At 36.2% G+C, this 14,787-nt stretch overlaps 2 protein-coding genes across 2 annotated transcripts; both read right to left on the bottom strand.

The window, feature by feature from the left end:
- Window positions 1-4,965: 4,965 nt before the first annotated feature.
- On the bottom strand, window positions 4,966-8,271 carry LOC107707801 (psychosine receptor-like). The gene is made up of 2 exons (XM_016511893.1): window positions 8,174-8,271; window positions 4,966-6,080 (listed from the first exon to the last, which is right to left on the bottom strand). The coding sequence occupies exon 2, from the start codon at window positions 6,068-6,070 to the stop codon at window positions 5,027-5,029; it is 1,044 nt and encodes a 347-aa protein (XP_016367379.1). The 5' UTR covers window positions 6,071-6,080; window positions 8,174-8,271; the 3' UTR covers window positions 4,966-5,026.
- A 2,881-nt stretch (window positions 8,272-11,152) lies between these two features.
- LOC107707793 (ovarian cancer G-protein coupled receptor 1-like) lies at window positions 11,153-12,100 on the bottom strand. Its single transcript, XM_016511886.1, has one exon. The coding sequence runs from the start codon at window positions 12,098-12,100 to the stop codon at window positions 11,153-11,155; it is 948 nt and encodes a 315-aa protein (XP_016367372.1).
- Window positions 12,101-14,787: the final 2,687 nt, after the last annotated feature.

Raw genomic sequence — 14,787 nt, 5'->3', positions numbered from 1 at the left:
ATAGTTTTGGGCGCTTTTCTCAACGCGAACGTTTGTGTTTGTGTGCTAACGCCAAACGCGCCGATTTTGCTGCAGAGCGATTGGTTGTACTCTGTTGATGTAACGTTATTTATTCAAAATTTGACTACTGGTGAGTGTTGTTTGAAAGATTACTGTTAAGAGTGTGTTAACTTAAAAAAAGACATGTAGTGTTTGTGTAGAACGGTTTCCATGGAAACGGTCTTATTTTGTTTTCAATTAGATATTGATATTTTCAAAAGCCAGTATATGATACCCCTAATCTTAACTTTTAAATGATTACATTTATTAAATTATGAAGAGTAAAATGGGTAATGATACCCATTTAACATTTTATTTGAAAGTCATGTAACATTCAAGATACCTTATAGATTATATTTTAGTTTACACATGGTTAAAATAAATATATTTACTGTAGTGGTAACCATGGAAATCTACAAAAACTATGGTCACTGTATAGTAAAACCATGGTTCATTTTTAAAAGGGACTGCCAGTTGCACCCATAAAATCCAATTTTTTTATTCTGACAGTGTAGAACATGGTCAATATGAACTTTAATGTTCAACTGAAATAAACTATAGGCTAAAATTTCAATTTGTTTATTGTGAAATAACTCAAACATATTATGTTTTTCTGTCCTCTGATAAGTATTGTTCTTGACTTTTTCACAAAAGCATCAATGGTTTCTTATGATACTTTTGGGAAACGCAGCCCTGTTTGAATGCAGTGTCAGCAGTGAGTGAATGCTCTCTGTGATTGATTGGTTCTGTCTTCCAGCATTTCTGTGTGTTCAGATGAGCAGAAAAGTAGTTATTCGTCCAATTCAGTGCATGTTGTATGTATTCAATGTCTTGTTAAATGAACAAAATCACAGGCAAAAAAAACGCCTTAGTATCAATATTTTTTATTTGAGTATTGATACTTTCGGTACTCAGATCAGTATCGATATATCGATACTTCAGTATTGATAAGCCCATTCCTAATGCATTGCACATTAGCTGTGCGCTTGAGAGACAGACAGTGTTGGCTTTTATTCTCACAGATCTCATCAGCTTTAAACAAATTATGTAAATAAAGTCATTTATATTTATCTTAATTCATTTAATTCATACTTTTATTCAAAGCAACAAGTGATAAGTACACGTGCATGGACATATAAGGAATAATTTTACAGTTATTTAGATATTTATACAGATGGATCCAAAGATGAAGAAAATAGGGTAGGCATAGGAATATACATACCAACATTGAATGTAAGTATTGGGAAAAGATTACCTGATCAGTTGTCAGTTTATACGGCAGAGATGATGGCGATTATTGTACACTCTAAAAAATGCTGGGTTAAATATAACCCAGCGCTGGGTTAAAAAGGGACAAACCCAGCTATTACAGACGTAATAGATTTAATTTATTTGTGCAGGGGCATTTTTGTCCAATTTAGTGCCATTTTTGCCCCAAGTCCCCGTGGCCAACCTTACACACGCTCCGCCTATGGCTGTCCTGCAGAGTTTTGCTCCAACCCTAATCAAACACACCTGAACAAGCTAATCAAGGTCTTCAGGATTACAGAGGCTTCAGGCAGGTGAGGTTTTTTTCAGGGTTGGAGCAAAACTCTGTAGGACACCGGCTCTCTAGGACTGAACTTGCCTACCTCTGGTGCAGAATATATATCAATAAAGTCGTCACCTTGGTTATTAGACTAAAACCATTAAAAAAAAAATGTTACTTAAAATAAAATATAAAAAAATTTAACATCTTATTTTTATTTTATCTATGCCAAAGCAACATATCTCATTTTCATTTAGTTTAACTTGATGTACTAAAACAACTAAAACTAAAGCTGAAATAAAAGTGAATAAAAACTATATAAACATATTTTAAAAATACAAACAAAAGCTAATAAAATGACAAAAGCACACAACAAAATGACTAAAAATGAAAACAGATGCAAAAATAAAAACTAATTCAGAATATCAGTCCCTCATTTTTGTGTCATGTTTTGGTCACCACATCATTTTCCCGTATGCACATGTGTGTTATTTAGTGTCTTTGCTATTTAAAAATGTGGAAAATAGATGTATTTTTTTTTATTACATTTAAAAAACGTTTAAATAAATACATTAAATAAAAAATGGAAACAATGTAATATTGTTTTGTTGTCAGACAATGAATGTAAATCAGTTTTACATTCATTCTGATTCTGAACTTCTAATTAAGTAGCTAAGAAAGTTCAGTAATCGCACATCTGTCATGAAAGGAAGATAGCTTCATGTAGGCTATTTTAAGGGGGGAAATATTTTACAGAAAAACAAAGGGGAAGTTAGTTAACATGTCATTTGACCTATTCATGCTCATTCAGATGTTCAGTGTTAAAGGGGTCATATGATGCTGCTAAAAAGAACATTATTTTGTGTATTTGGTGTAATGAAATGTGTTTATGCGGTTTAAAGTAAAAAAAACACATTATTTTCCACATACTGTATTACAGAATAGAACATGATCAATATTATCTTTCAACGTTCAATTTAAATAATTGTAATTGCACAAACTATGTAGGCTACAATTTCAATTTGTTTATTGTGAAATAACTCAAACATATTATGTTTTTCTGTCCTCTGATAAGTATTGTTCTTGACTTTTTCACAAAAGCATCAATGGTTTCTTATGATACTTTTGGGAAACGCAGCCCTGTTTGAATGCAGTGTCAGCAGTGAGTGAATGCTCTCTGTGATTGATTGGTTCTGTCTTCCAGCATTTCTGTGTGTTCAGATGAGCAGAAAAGTAGTTATTCGTCCAATTCAGTGCATGTTGTATGTATTCAATGTCTTGTTAAATGAACAAAATCACAGGCAAAAAAAACGCCTTAGTATCAATATTTTTTATTTGAGTATTGATACTTTCGGTACTCAGATCAGTATCGATATATCGATACTTCAGTATTGATAAGCCCATTCCTAATGCATTGCACATTAGCTGTGCGCTTGAGAGACAGACAGTGTTGGCTTTTATTCTCACAGATCTCATCAGCTTTAAACAAATTATGTAAATAAAGTCATTTATATTTATCTTAATTCATTTAATTCATACTTTTATTCAAAGCAACAAGTGATAAGTACACGTGCATGGACATATAAGGAATCAGAAGTTGAAATTAAAAGTTGTCCGCCACAGTTCGTGTTGTATGACTTCACAAGTTGCATTTGGTCCTTTCACGATGCTTTTTAAATCTTTTGAGGATAGCTGTGCATGAATTAGTAGTAGTAGACCACTGTTTTTCTTCCCATTATGATAGACTTAGATAGAAAATACAAAGTTGCTGAAATGGATGTTCGTATCAAAGGTTGAATGCATTCAGTGTGTGTCTGGCTAGTTAAATTTGCCAAATAATTAGCATATTCCACCAAAATTTTCGTAAGCTTTTTCTCATGTCATAATTTCCACATCTGATGAACACGAGTAACACCACCACACCTGCAAAACTCTAATAGCCAAACCTGGGGTATCTAGTTCCTTCTCCTCTCTTACATTTTTGCATCTCAGTTTTGTACATTTTCTTAGGCTAGGCATACAAACATTTTGTGTAGAACAAGAGTAGGCAAGTTCGGTCCTAGAGAGCCGCTGTCCTCATAGGTGGAGGGTGAACCAACTCCAGGGTAAGGCTAACCTACAGCGAGAATAAAAGTTACGCCTTCTTTCTTTGCGTGAACATTTGGGCGGTGTTATGCAAATCTTAAGAGGGTGTTTACGGGTGTGTTTATCTGATGGTCCTTGTGTACGGTTTGCATCAGTGGGACGGTTTGTGGCCGTCTGTGTGTCAATGTGTTACTTGTCGTTTCTTTGTAATTATTTGTGTTTCCCATCATGGGCTTGACTGATGATGATGTCGAGAATGAGGTGGAGGGTGTGGGTGGAGGTTTCAAAGCTTTGGTTTACAAGACAACTGAGATGTTCTGGCCTCAGAACACTGGCATGAAGGTGGAAGATGAGACTGAGTGTTGATTAGGGCTGGGCCATATGGCAACGTCAGAACGTTCGAGCAATTCAAGATTTTGATTAAGATTTTTTTAACATAGTCAACTTAAAAACGTAACTACAACATGATTCAAGTAACATTCTCTTTATTAACCATCTGGTTAAAAAAGTTCTAGTCCATGTGCAGCACACATGAAGTGGTCAACATGGTGTAAAGGTGAAACAAATGGCTTGTTAAATATCTTTGCAGAAAAGATACATGAAATATGATGACACACACACTTCCTGTTCACAAGTTTGGGGTCAGTAAGGTGTTAATATTTAGCACTCAATTGCTTATATATTAACATGCTTATAAGATGCCTATATGTACGGCTTGCATCACAAGAATAAATACTATATTCAAATAGAAAAGGTCATTTTTAATTGTAATAATATTTCATAATATTACTGTTTTTACTGTATTTTTGCTAAAAAAAATCCAGCTTTGGTGAGCAGAACAGACTTAAAACATCAAAAAATATTTCTGACCCCAAACTGTTGAACAGTCGTGTAGTTTTATGTAGTTGGACGCAGCCTTGTATAATATATCACACTCAATATATATTTAACGTTACATTTCAGATGTTTATAATATTTTGTGGAAAATATTAGGGACGAAGAGGGTGTGAAAATGAAACTGGTAAGTGTGATCTGGTGCCTATTCTGGACTATATAACAGGAAATGCTGATGAAACGCTGTTCTCATTTCTCAAAAAAGCAAGACTTTTCGTAAGTGTACGTTGTCTCGATGCTGACAGACAGTTCATGGATCAGTCTTTGTGTTTAAATGTCATCTTTTCCTTTATTAAAAAGGTCTTATCGTTTCTTTCAGTGATTTTTAATAAAGGAAGAGTTTGTTTGAACATTGTACAACCTGGCTGTTTTAGACAAATGAGCTTAAGCCAAACAGTTTGTGTTTGAAGGTACAGCTTGTAAAGTTGTAAAGCTTTTTTTTAATACAGTGTAGCATATATAAACATCAACATGATCCAATCACAAGCGGTCAGTGCTGAATTCAGCCCTAAAGGGTGCTTTTGTGATTGGAACAGTACCATTTCCAAGAATTTGGCTGTTTTGTTGTTCCGTCTCTTTTTGACACTCTTTCTTCCACATTCTCCTGAGGATAAGTAACACATTTGAAGCGCTGGCTTGACCCGTTCTGCTCATGAAGCAGTACAGAAGTGGATCGGCCAGGCAGTTGAGCATCGCGAGGAAGACGCTGACCTTATATCCGAGGAAGAGCCAGTTGGGATACGGACAATCCTCCAGAAAAACCCTCAAAACCATCATGATGTGTACAGGTCCGAAACACAAATAAAGGGTCAACAAAATGCTTCCAAGAAGCCTGAAGACGTGCCGGCGCTCCATCGACACAAGCGTTTGGTTTCTCTTCACGTCCGAACATATCCGCCAATAACAGAAACCCACCACCAATGCGGGAATGAGGAAGCCGACTACAAAACGAGCAATGTTGACCAATTTTTGCGCTGGGGGCAAAGGAAACAAATCCAAGCAGATTGAGTACTGCTCATCGTAGATACTGTCTGGATGCACGGTCATTGCGTTAAATATGACAGTAAAAATCCAAGCAGCAATGCTCACACTGACCGCAGTCTTGCGTTTTCTAAAAGTGCAAAATTTGAGCGGGTGAACGATGGCTAAGTAGCGATCCACCGCAATGCAGCTCAGAAGCATAGCGCTGGTGTAGAAGTTCGTGAAGAGCAGGAAAACACAAATGACACACATCGTCTTCCCGTAAGGCCACTCGTCGTAAAGAGTGACTCGAACCCACACTGGTAAGCACGTGATAAACAAGAGGTCCGAGAGAGCCAGGTTAAACAGATAGACACCCAGCTCGTTCTTCTGACGGATGAGCCGATACGACACAAACAGGAAGAAGATGTTGGACGGGATGCCGATCAGGATCACAGCCAGATGCAGGGCTACAAATACCGTCTTCTCGGGATGTGCAGATGGGTAGCAGTCATCTGATTCGTTCAGGCTGGAGGTGTTCATCAATTCGCCCATTATGTTCATCTCAAGGCAGCTAGTTTAGAAATAATTTTTTTTTTTACTATGTGAGAGTTTTACTTCACAGTGGAATAGCAATTATGAATCAAACTGTTCATGCAAAACTGTAGCAAAACTTATTCACCATTGCTCCAAACCTCTTTTCATGTTGCTATTTTTGTTTATTTTCTTAATCCTGTGATGCCCACTTTGCTGGGCACTTACAGTCGATTGGAACAAACTTCTGAAGCGATAAGAGAAACATACAAAATGCTGCTATAGAACCGCTGCTATAAGTGAATGTGGACGGATGCTGCTGAGCTCACGGTCATATGATAGCAGATTTAGAAGTTTGAAGTCAGTAAGATTTTTACATTTTTAAATTTAGATTTTTAAACAAGATTCTTCTGCTGCTCACCAAGGCTGCATTTATTTGATTAAAATACAGTAAAACAGTAATATTGTGAAATATTATTACAATAATATAATAATTTAAAATAGCTATTTTGCTTTAATAGCTAATTTTAACATATTATAAAATAGAGCCCGACCGATTTATCGGTCTGTCGATTTAATCGGCCGATATGAACCTGTCCCAGACATATCGGCATCGCCGTATATGCCGCAGATATGCCACTGATAGGAAATTTTTTTTTACAGAACATAAAACGCAGATAAAATGCTTGAAAATGGTGCAATTACGTTGTTTGTCCAACTGAGCGCGCTCCATTTTTTGCTAGTAGCGACCTGGATTAAACGCTTTAAAGCGTATGGAATACCATTGAAACTTTGAACGGCCATATCTCTGTAACGGCGGGGCAGATCCGCACCAAATACAGGTGGCTTGAGTTTGTTGAATGTTGATTTAGCGCTACGCTGTCACCTAGTTGGAGAGACGCAATGCTATTAAGCAGCGGTTCTTAATCCTGTTCCTTGCGACCCCCCGCTATGCACATTTTGTATGTTTCTCTTATCACTTCAGAGGTTTGCTCTATTCAGCCGTAAGTGCCCTGCGAAGTGGACTTCACAGGATATTCTGCCATGATTCCAGTTCGAAGGGAACGTACGTTACATTCAAAGGGCATTAAAGTGCGCGAGACGTGAATTTAAATAGTATTTATTTACAGAGGTATATTATGTTACACTTCACTAATAAGTTTCGTCTGTGTGTGAAGAAACACTATTTGCGTAGTGAAAATCCGTGAATGAATGTTCCGAAGTGAAATAAACTTCAACGGAATAAAGTTGAATGGAATTCAATTGAAATAAATTTGAATAAACTTCAACTTGACTGTTCAGTGCACTGATGTCAGACTCATTTTGGATAATAAAGTTTATTGTTAAATTGTTAAATACCCTGCCTCCATTACATATTTTTGTCACGTCATTGTAAGTGTTTGATCACCACATTTGATTGATTATTACAAAAAAAAAATGTGTTTATATATATTCTGTTTATGTATATACTGTATTCTATATATAGAACCAGTCAAAAGTTTGGACACACGAATGGGAAAGTGTCCAAACTTTTGACTGGTACTGTACTATAATATGCACATAAAGATTACCATCTGATATATCGATATCAGCCTTTTTTACTCCCTAATATCGACATCGGCCCTCAAAAACCCATATTGGTCAGTCTCTTTTATAAAACTTAGCTTATTTCTGTAATGCAAAGTATCACATTTCATTTTTTAAGCAATTTGAGAGCTATATTTTCATCTCTTCCTCACACAAAACTATCATATTTGTTTAGATGACTTGTAATGTACCCTCCTTGTAATACAGACTTGTAAGATTGTAATATATGGACTTTTTTACAAAGCTTAAGCTCAACAGTCACTGGTTGCTTTTGCTGTACAGAAGAGCGGCGTCAATATTCTGACTAAGATCTGCTTATACAAAAGAAATAAAGTCACATGAGTCGAGCGGCATGAGGGCGAGTAAATAATGACACAATGAGTGAACTTTCCCTTTAAGTGGATTTATTTACTGTCCCACAATATCTATCACAAAACAGCCCTAATATTACTAGAATAACATTGTAGCTTCACTAGAATGTTGAAATAAATCAACCAACCAAACATGTGCTGAATTTTACCAGAAGAGGATCAAATCTAAACTCACCATAAGTGCAGCGATTCAGGAATCTTGTTTTTGGACAAAATTATGAAAATATGATAAGATTTACAAAGATATACATGAAAGAACTGCACATTACAACGATCTCCTCCACAGGGGAGGAAATACGAAAAACATAACTTCCTTGTTTAACCACAGTGTGCAGAAATCACCAAACACTCGAGAAGTGACACTACAGTGACCGTTATCTGCCTTCTCGAAATATGATTGCTCAAACTTATTTCTATGTTTCTTCTGCTTACCAGTTTGTTTACTACATATGGGCTTTTTCATAAAGGAAGTAACATTTTGGACTTTACACTCTAAAAAACAACCCAATTTGGGCTGGATAAATATAGGACAGAACACATGTTGGGTTAATTTTACCCAGCAAATTGGGTTGATTAATTTTTACTATAAGACTAACTTTTTTTAATTTTTTTTTTTACTTCAAATAATGTTTACAGATTAACTTAAATCCTCAAAACTTTTGTAAAATACTCCACACAACCACTGGTTTGCATGATAACTTCCTTTATTTTCCTCTATTTACATCATTTACAGCATTGTTTATATTGTTTTTAATGCATATGCTATACATATTGCCTATATTTAAACTCGTTTAACAAACATTACAAGAACAAATTCATCATTAAGCAGAAGTAATTCACGTGTAATCGGCCAGTCTCTGTTATTCTGTTTCCACCGTAACGGCGCTTTGCCGAAACAAGCTGCGACTGCCTCCATAACCTGCCCATAAACAAACAGTAAACAGCTCTGAGGACATATTTTAACATCCAAAGTATTTATATTCTGTATCTTTATGAATAAAATCGGTTATTTTATGCAAAGCATCAGGCTTTTCCATCAGGTGAAAAGACCGTCGCGACATTCGTTTAGGTGACTCACAATGCTCTGCAAGCACAGTAATGATTTTATAGATAAAATAAAATGTACACAAACCTGTATTTTACAGAAGAAATGCATCACTTCAATGGCGCTTAGAACTGCTCTCTCCTGAAGAGGACGCAAACTCACAGCGATAAATAACTCAACCTCTGGGCTACGTATGACCCAGGATCTGAGAAACACAAAAACTACCCAAACACTGAAAAAATAACCAAAAAAAATGACCCAAAAGGCTCAACCCATCATTTGGGTTAAAAAATAACCCAGGATTTTTTAGAGTGTAAGCTAAAATATTTTATCTTAAATCAATTTGGTGTCATATAGTGAAATAGAAATCATAGAAGGCCTTTAAAGGGGTCATAGGATGCCCATTTGCCACAAGTTGATATGATTCTTTAGTGTCTTAATGAAAAGTCTGTAACATAGTTTGGTTAAAATTTCTCAATGGTCGTGTATAAAACACTTTTTCACCCTGTAAAAAAACAGCTCTTTTCAGATCAAGCCGTTTTTGTAGCATTTTTGAGAAAGGGGAAAACATTTAACGAGATTAAAAAAAAAACACTGGGTGGATTTTTATCATTATAGGGTGGTTGTGTACACACACTGCCAACACACATTTCAGTTCAAACAACTTGTAAAAGTGCATGTAGCATCCTATGACCCCTTTAAGTAGAGCAAACTCATTGTCAAAAGAGCTGTATGATCATTCTGCTAAATTTCCCATTGCTTGTGTTCTTTGTTTTAGTAGAAAGAAAGAAATTCATACAGGTTTAAGCAACGTGAGTGAGTGAGTGAGTGAGTAAATAACGACAGAGGTTTCCTTCTAGGTGAGTCATTCCTTTAGTTTCTTACATCAAGTGTTTTTATAGCAGTGGTTTGTTTTGCATTTCTGCCAGACGAACAGGTGAAGTCAAACATCTCTCAGAAACCACAGATGATGTTTCGATAACAGGTTTGCATGTTTGTTGCAGCAGATAAGATATGTTTCACAACTCTCGTTTCTTTTCTGGAAACAAATACACACATCAAACAAATGCACGGAAATGCACAAGTTTCGCCTGCTCATTTGTATATAACTCTTTTCCACAACTCAAAATATCAATGAAGTCATCAAAACAATAATTTCACACGTATTCACAATTTATATTCGTATACAAACAATTTAAACAGAAACCTTTAGGTTTTTAACCCTATAAAGCCGCTGTATCATATTTGATACAAAAATTGGCAAGGCCTCTAAATGATCAACATGATCAAAATTTTGCTGAAAAACCTGTTTCATACCATCTACTCCATGCCTTCTGTTGTCTGATTGACTTTTTAATCAAGTAAAAATCCTTCAGCTGGAGCTTCACGTGTTTTTCTACTGTCAAATCTTGACTGATTTTTATCAAGTAAATATCAGAATAACTGCAGTAATATCTCCAGATGAACACTTACTGGACTGAAGCAGCTCAGCTTTACTTGATTCTCCATCAATCATGTTTTAGAGGCTCAAATCTGATCATCAGGATCTTTTGAGGTGCGTTTGTTTCCAGAAGCTTTACTTTCACTGTTCCTCAGCGGAGGAATGATCTTCACAAGCCTCCAGAACATCTCACGTTTATTTCTTCATCTCTCAATCAGCACTGGATTGCATTGCATTATGTTTTGATAATTTCAATCTCATTTTACTAAGCCATATATTGGAGATATAGAGTGACGACTGATATTTATATAATTTTATGTAAGTATCTGCTCTACTGTTATAAAGATCTCATTGATTTACATTACAAGCAACAGTAAATATCGGCATCTGCGCCAAATGGCATATTTTTCCTCAGTTGTCTAAATGAAATTGAGCTGTTTTCCTCTCCATATTCTCACTATATCACAATATATGAGTCATACAAGCCTGATGTATCAAATATGATACTCAACAAAAACATGTAAGCAAACTTTTTTTGTCTAAAGGTTCAATAATCTGTTCCATTTCAAAAAATTAAAATTTTCTAACTATAATTTCATATGTCAGACTTTACAGGCTTAAGTTCTTAAGAGTCTGTCAAGACATTAATATACAGTATATTTGGAGTCTCAAGGTTTCATCACAGATGAATACATCTTACTGAATTGTTCCTCACAGAGCTTAAAAAGTCTTTTCATTTCAGTTTTGGCACTGTCACTTATGAGACAATAAAGGATGGGGTCTAAAACACTGTTTATAGTAGTCGTAGCCACAAACACCATGTAAACGTCTCTGAGATTCTTCGCGATGCTGCAGTTTCCAGGCTCCAGCAGTCCTCTGATGAACATCACCACCTGGAAGGGCGTAAAAGCCAACAAGTAGGTGAAAAGGAGAGAGAAGAGAAGGCGGCAAATCTTCCTCCGTTCGCTGACCACAGTGGATGTGCTTTTCTTCAGCGCCCTGATGATCTCCTCGAAGCAGAAGCTCATAATGAGCACAGGAATGAGACATCCCAGGACCGCGCGTGTGATGGCCACGTTGGTGGCGGCGGCGCTCATTATCATCGGCTCCTCGCACATACGACTGGCAGAAAAGTTCCCGATCGCCTCCGTGTAGATTAGAAGGCCCAGATGAAGCACGATCTCCACCAGCCATACGATGACGCTCACCAGTACTGCAGTTCTGACCTCTCGCACACGTGCGAAATGCAGCGGAAACACGATGGCTAAATATCGGTCCATAGAGATGCAGCACAGGAACCCTGAACCCACATAGAAGCTGTTGAACATGACCACCGCTATAACGCTGCAAAGACCATCGTTCACCGCATTGCCGAGTGCCATCATGATCCAAACGGGTAGAGTGAGGATATACAGCAGATCTCCGACTGACAAATTAATCAGATAAACCGCCAAATTATTGCCCTTCTTCATCAGAACCCAGGCCACGTACAGGGACAGACAGTTTGCTGGAAATCCAATGATGAAGAACAGCGAGTAAGCTGCCGGGTACATGTACTGCTCCACCGCGTGTCCATGCGGAGAGATAGTACAGTTTACAGAAGTGTTCGGGTCCATGGTAGACGCTAAGGTATCATTTTTCGAAAGGAGATGAATGCTACTCTCAGGTACTTCCAGTGTATTTGTACCGTATAATGTGAGTAGGCGTTGCATTCACGGAATAACGAGCCATGCAAATCATGTTTCACAAAGAACTAGGACAGCATGACTGTTGATTTCCAGGATATATATTTATTTGTTTATTTAAAGGATTAGTTCACTTCCAGAAAGAAAATTCTGTCATCATTTACTCACCCTCCACCTGTTCCAAACCTGTATGAGATTCTTTCTTCTGTTGAACACAAAAGAAGATATTTTGAAAAATGTTGGTATCCGAACAGTTGATGGGCACCATTGACTTCCATAGAAATGTTTTTTTTCCAACTATAGAAGTCAATGGTGCCCATTAACTGTTCGGATACTAACATTTTTCAAAATATCTTCTTTTGTGTTCAACAGAAGAAAGAATCTCATACAGGTTTGGAACAGGTGGAGGGTGAGTAAATGATGACAGAATTTTCATTCTGGAAGTGAACTAATCCTTTAAAATGATCACGAACCATACATTTACATTTACATTTACATTTAGACATTTAGCAGACGCTTTTATCCAAAGCGACTTACAATTGGGGGATACATAAAGCGATTCTTCTTAAAAGAGGCAAACAGATACAGGAAGTGCTTGTAATACCAAGTTTTTAGACATTGTTCAAATAAGTACACGCTAGAAAGAGAATGAATAGATAAAGAGAGAGAATTTTTATTTTTTATTTTTTTTATGATGATGAAGTCAAGTAGCTTCAAAAGAGATGAGTTTTCAGCTGTCGCTTGAAAATGGTCAGGGATTCAGCATTCCGGATAGGGGTGGGGAGATCGTTCCACCAGCCAGGAACGGTGAACGAGAATGTTCTGGAAAGTGATTTTGAGCCTCTCTGTGATGGTACCACGAGGCGTCGCTCACTAGCGGATCTCAGACTTCTGGAGGGGATGTAGATTCGTAGTAGGGAGTGGAAGTAGGCGGGTGCTGAGCCTGTGGCTGTTCTATATGCAAGCATCAATGTCTGGACCTTGATTCGAGCCGCAACCGGTAGCCAGTGTAGGTTTCGTCTAAAAGTAACCGGTATAGGGGTTGGTGGTGCACAGGTAGCAAAATGTAGTTTAAATGTAATGAAAAAATGATCAGAGATATGTAGGGGTTTTACCAGAATGTTGTCTGCAATACAATTGCGTGTGTAAATTAAGTCAAGTTGGTTGCCTGATTTGTGCGTGCTTGTAGTGGTAAGTCGTTTGAGATCAAATGAAGCAAGGAGTGAATGGAAATCATACATTTGGGATCAGTCCCCATTTATGTATGAATTTACGTATTTATTTGATAGGATTACTTCCCATACACTTGCAATCACTCCATTACATATTTACATATTTATAACATATGGTAAGTGATCCTATTTAGACCACCCAATCTAAGTTTTCTTTTTATATATATATGATTAGGCATTAAAAAGAAATTATATGTATAAGGAATACATTTCAATCACTTCCCATTTATTACTTTATTTATTAGGATTACTTATACATTTGTGATCACGTCCTATTTATTTACTTATTAAAATTCTTTAAATGTTTTGTTAAGTGATCCTATTAAGCCTACCCAAATCGAAGTGTTAGTTATCTTAACAGTCTTACAAAATAGTGGGTATTGAATTCAATATTTAATAAATGTTAATCTCTAATCTAAACTCTTAAGTTTTGTCATGAACGAAAAAGATGAATTAGCCTATTTTAGTTGCAAACATAAAAAGTCCTGAATTTTCTTATAAGGAAAACGTTTACCGTTTAACCCCATCTGTGTTTCAAATACTTCATGTCCACTTCACATTGATTGGATTAAATAAGCCCTTCAATTATGATTTAATTTTGATTAATCCGACTAACCAATAATAAAAAACAAACTGCTGATGAGATTGGATTCCAGTTTTAGTATTTGGCATTTTTCAGCAAATCTTCATGGTTGTCTCTCTAACCTGTTCTGTCTCACCAGCTCATGACATAAAACTTCTGCACAAATTCTTTTAAGACTGATGAACTGCAGATGTAGAAGTGTTATCATACCGTACGTATGGAAAGTTTGCACACATCTGGATTAACAGCAGATAACTGAAACATCTAACATGTGATATATTATGTGGAATGAGAGTGGTTTATGTGGAGAGTTGCATGGAATGTTTACCTCCTGACTGTATATGTCACTTCTGAAGTGAAGTATTAGATCCTGGCTGCGTCCCGATTCATATACTTGCAGTACACACTAGAATTGTGTTCTGGTGGCTAGGAAAGTATATACTGTACTTCTAAGTATGCAGTAACATTTTTATGTGCATTTTACACATTCATACAATAGTGTCTGGATACTTGATACTTATGTTGCATATAAATGTGCATTTATTAGGCTTATAATTTCATATTATTTCACTTATGTGCTAGGTTCAGCTTTTCTTAGCAGTTTTTCTACAGCTGAAAAAGAGGTTGTGGGACCAAAATTATCTAAAATAATATACCAAAATATTACATAATAAAATAATATCTTATCAGTCATTGAAATGTATTGTTAATTTTTTTGTAATTATACATAATATATTTTGTAAAAAAAAATAATTACACATATATAATTATAGTAATACATAATTATTATTATATGTTTATTT

This window comes from Sinocyclocheilus rhinocerous, unplaced genomic scaffold, assembly GCF_001515625.1.
Source record: "Sinocyclocheilus rhinocerous isolate Xijiao unplaced genomic scaffold, SAMN03320098_v1.1 scaffold805, whole genome shotgun sequence".
Classification (NCBI taxonomy): Eukaryota; Metazoa; Chordata; class Actinopteri; order Cypriniformes; family Cyprinidae; genus Sinocyclocheilus; species Sinocyclocheilus rhinocerous.
This window is presented reverse-complemented; position numbering and strand designations above follow the sequence as displayed.

Bases quoted from the DNA above. Each gene is read 5' to 3' on its own strand.
- LOC107707801 (XM_016511893.1), bottom strand. From the start codon at position 6,070: ATGAACATAATGGGCGAATTGATGAACACCTCCAGCCTGAACGAATCA.
- LOC107707793 (XM_016511886.1), bottom strand. From the start codon at position 12,100: ATGGACCCGAACACTTCTGTAAACTGTACTATCTCTCCGCATGGACAC.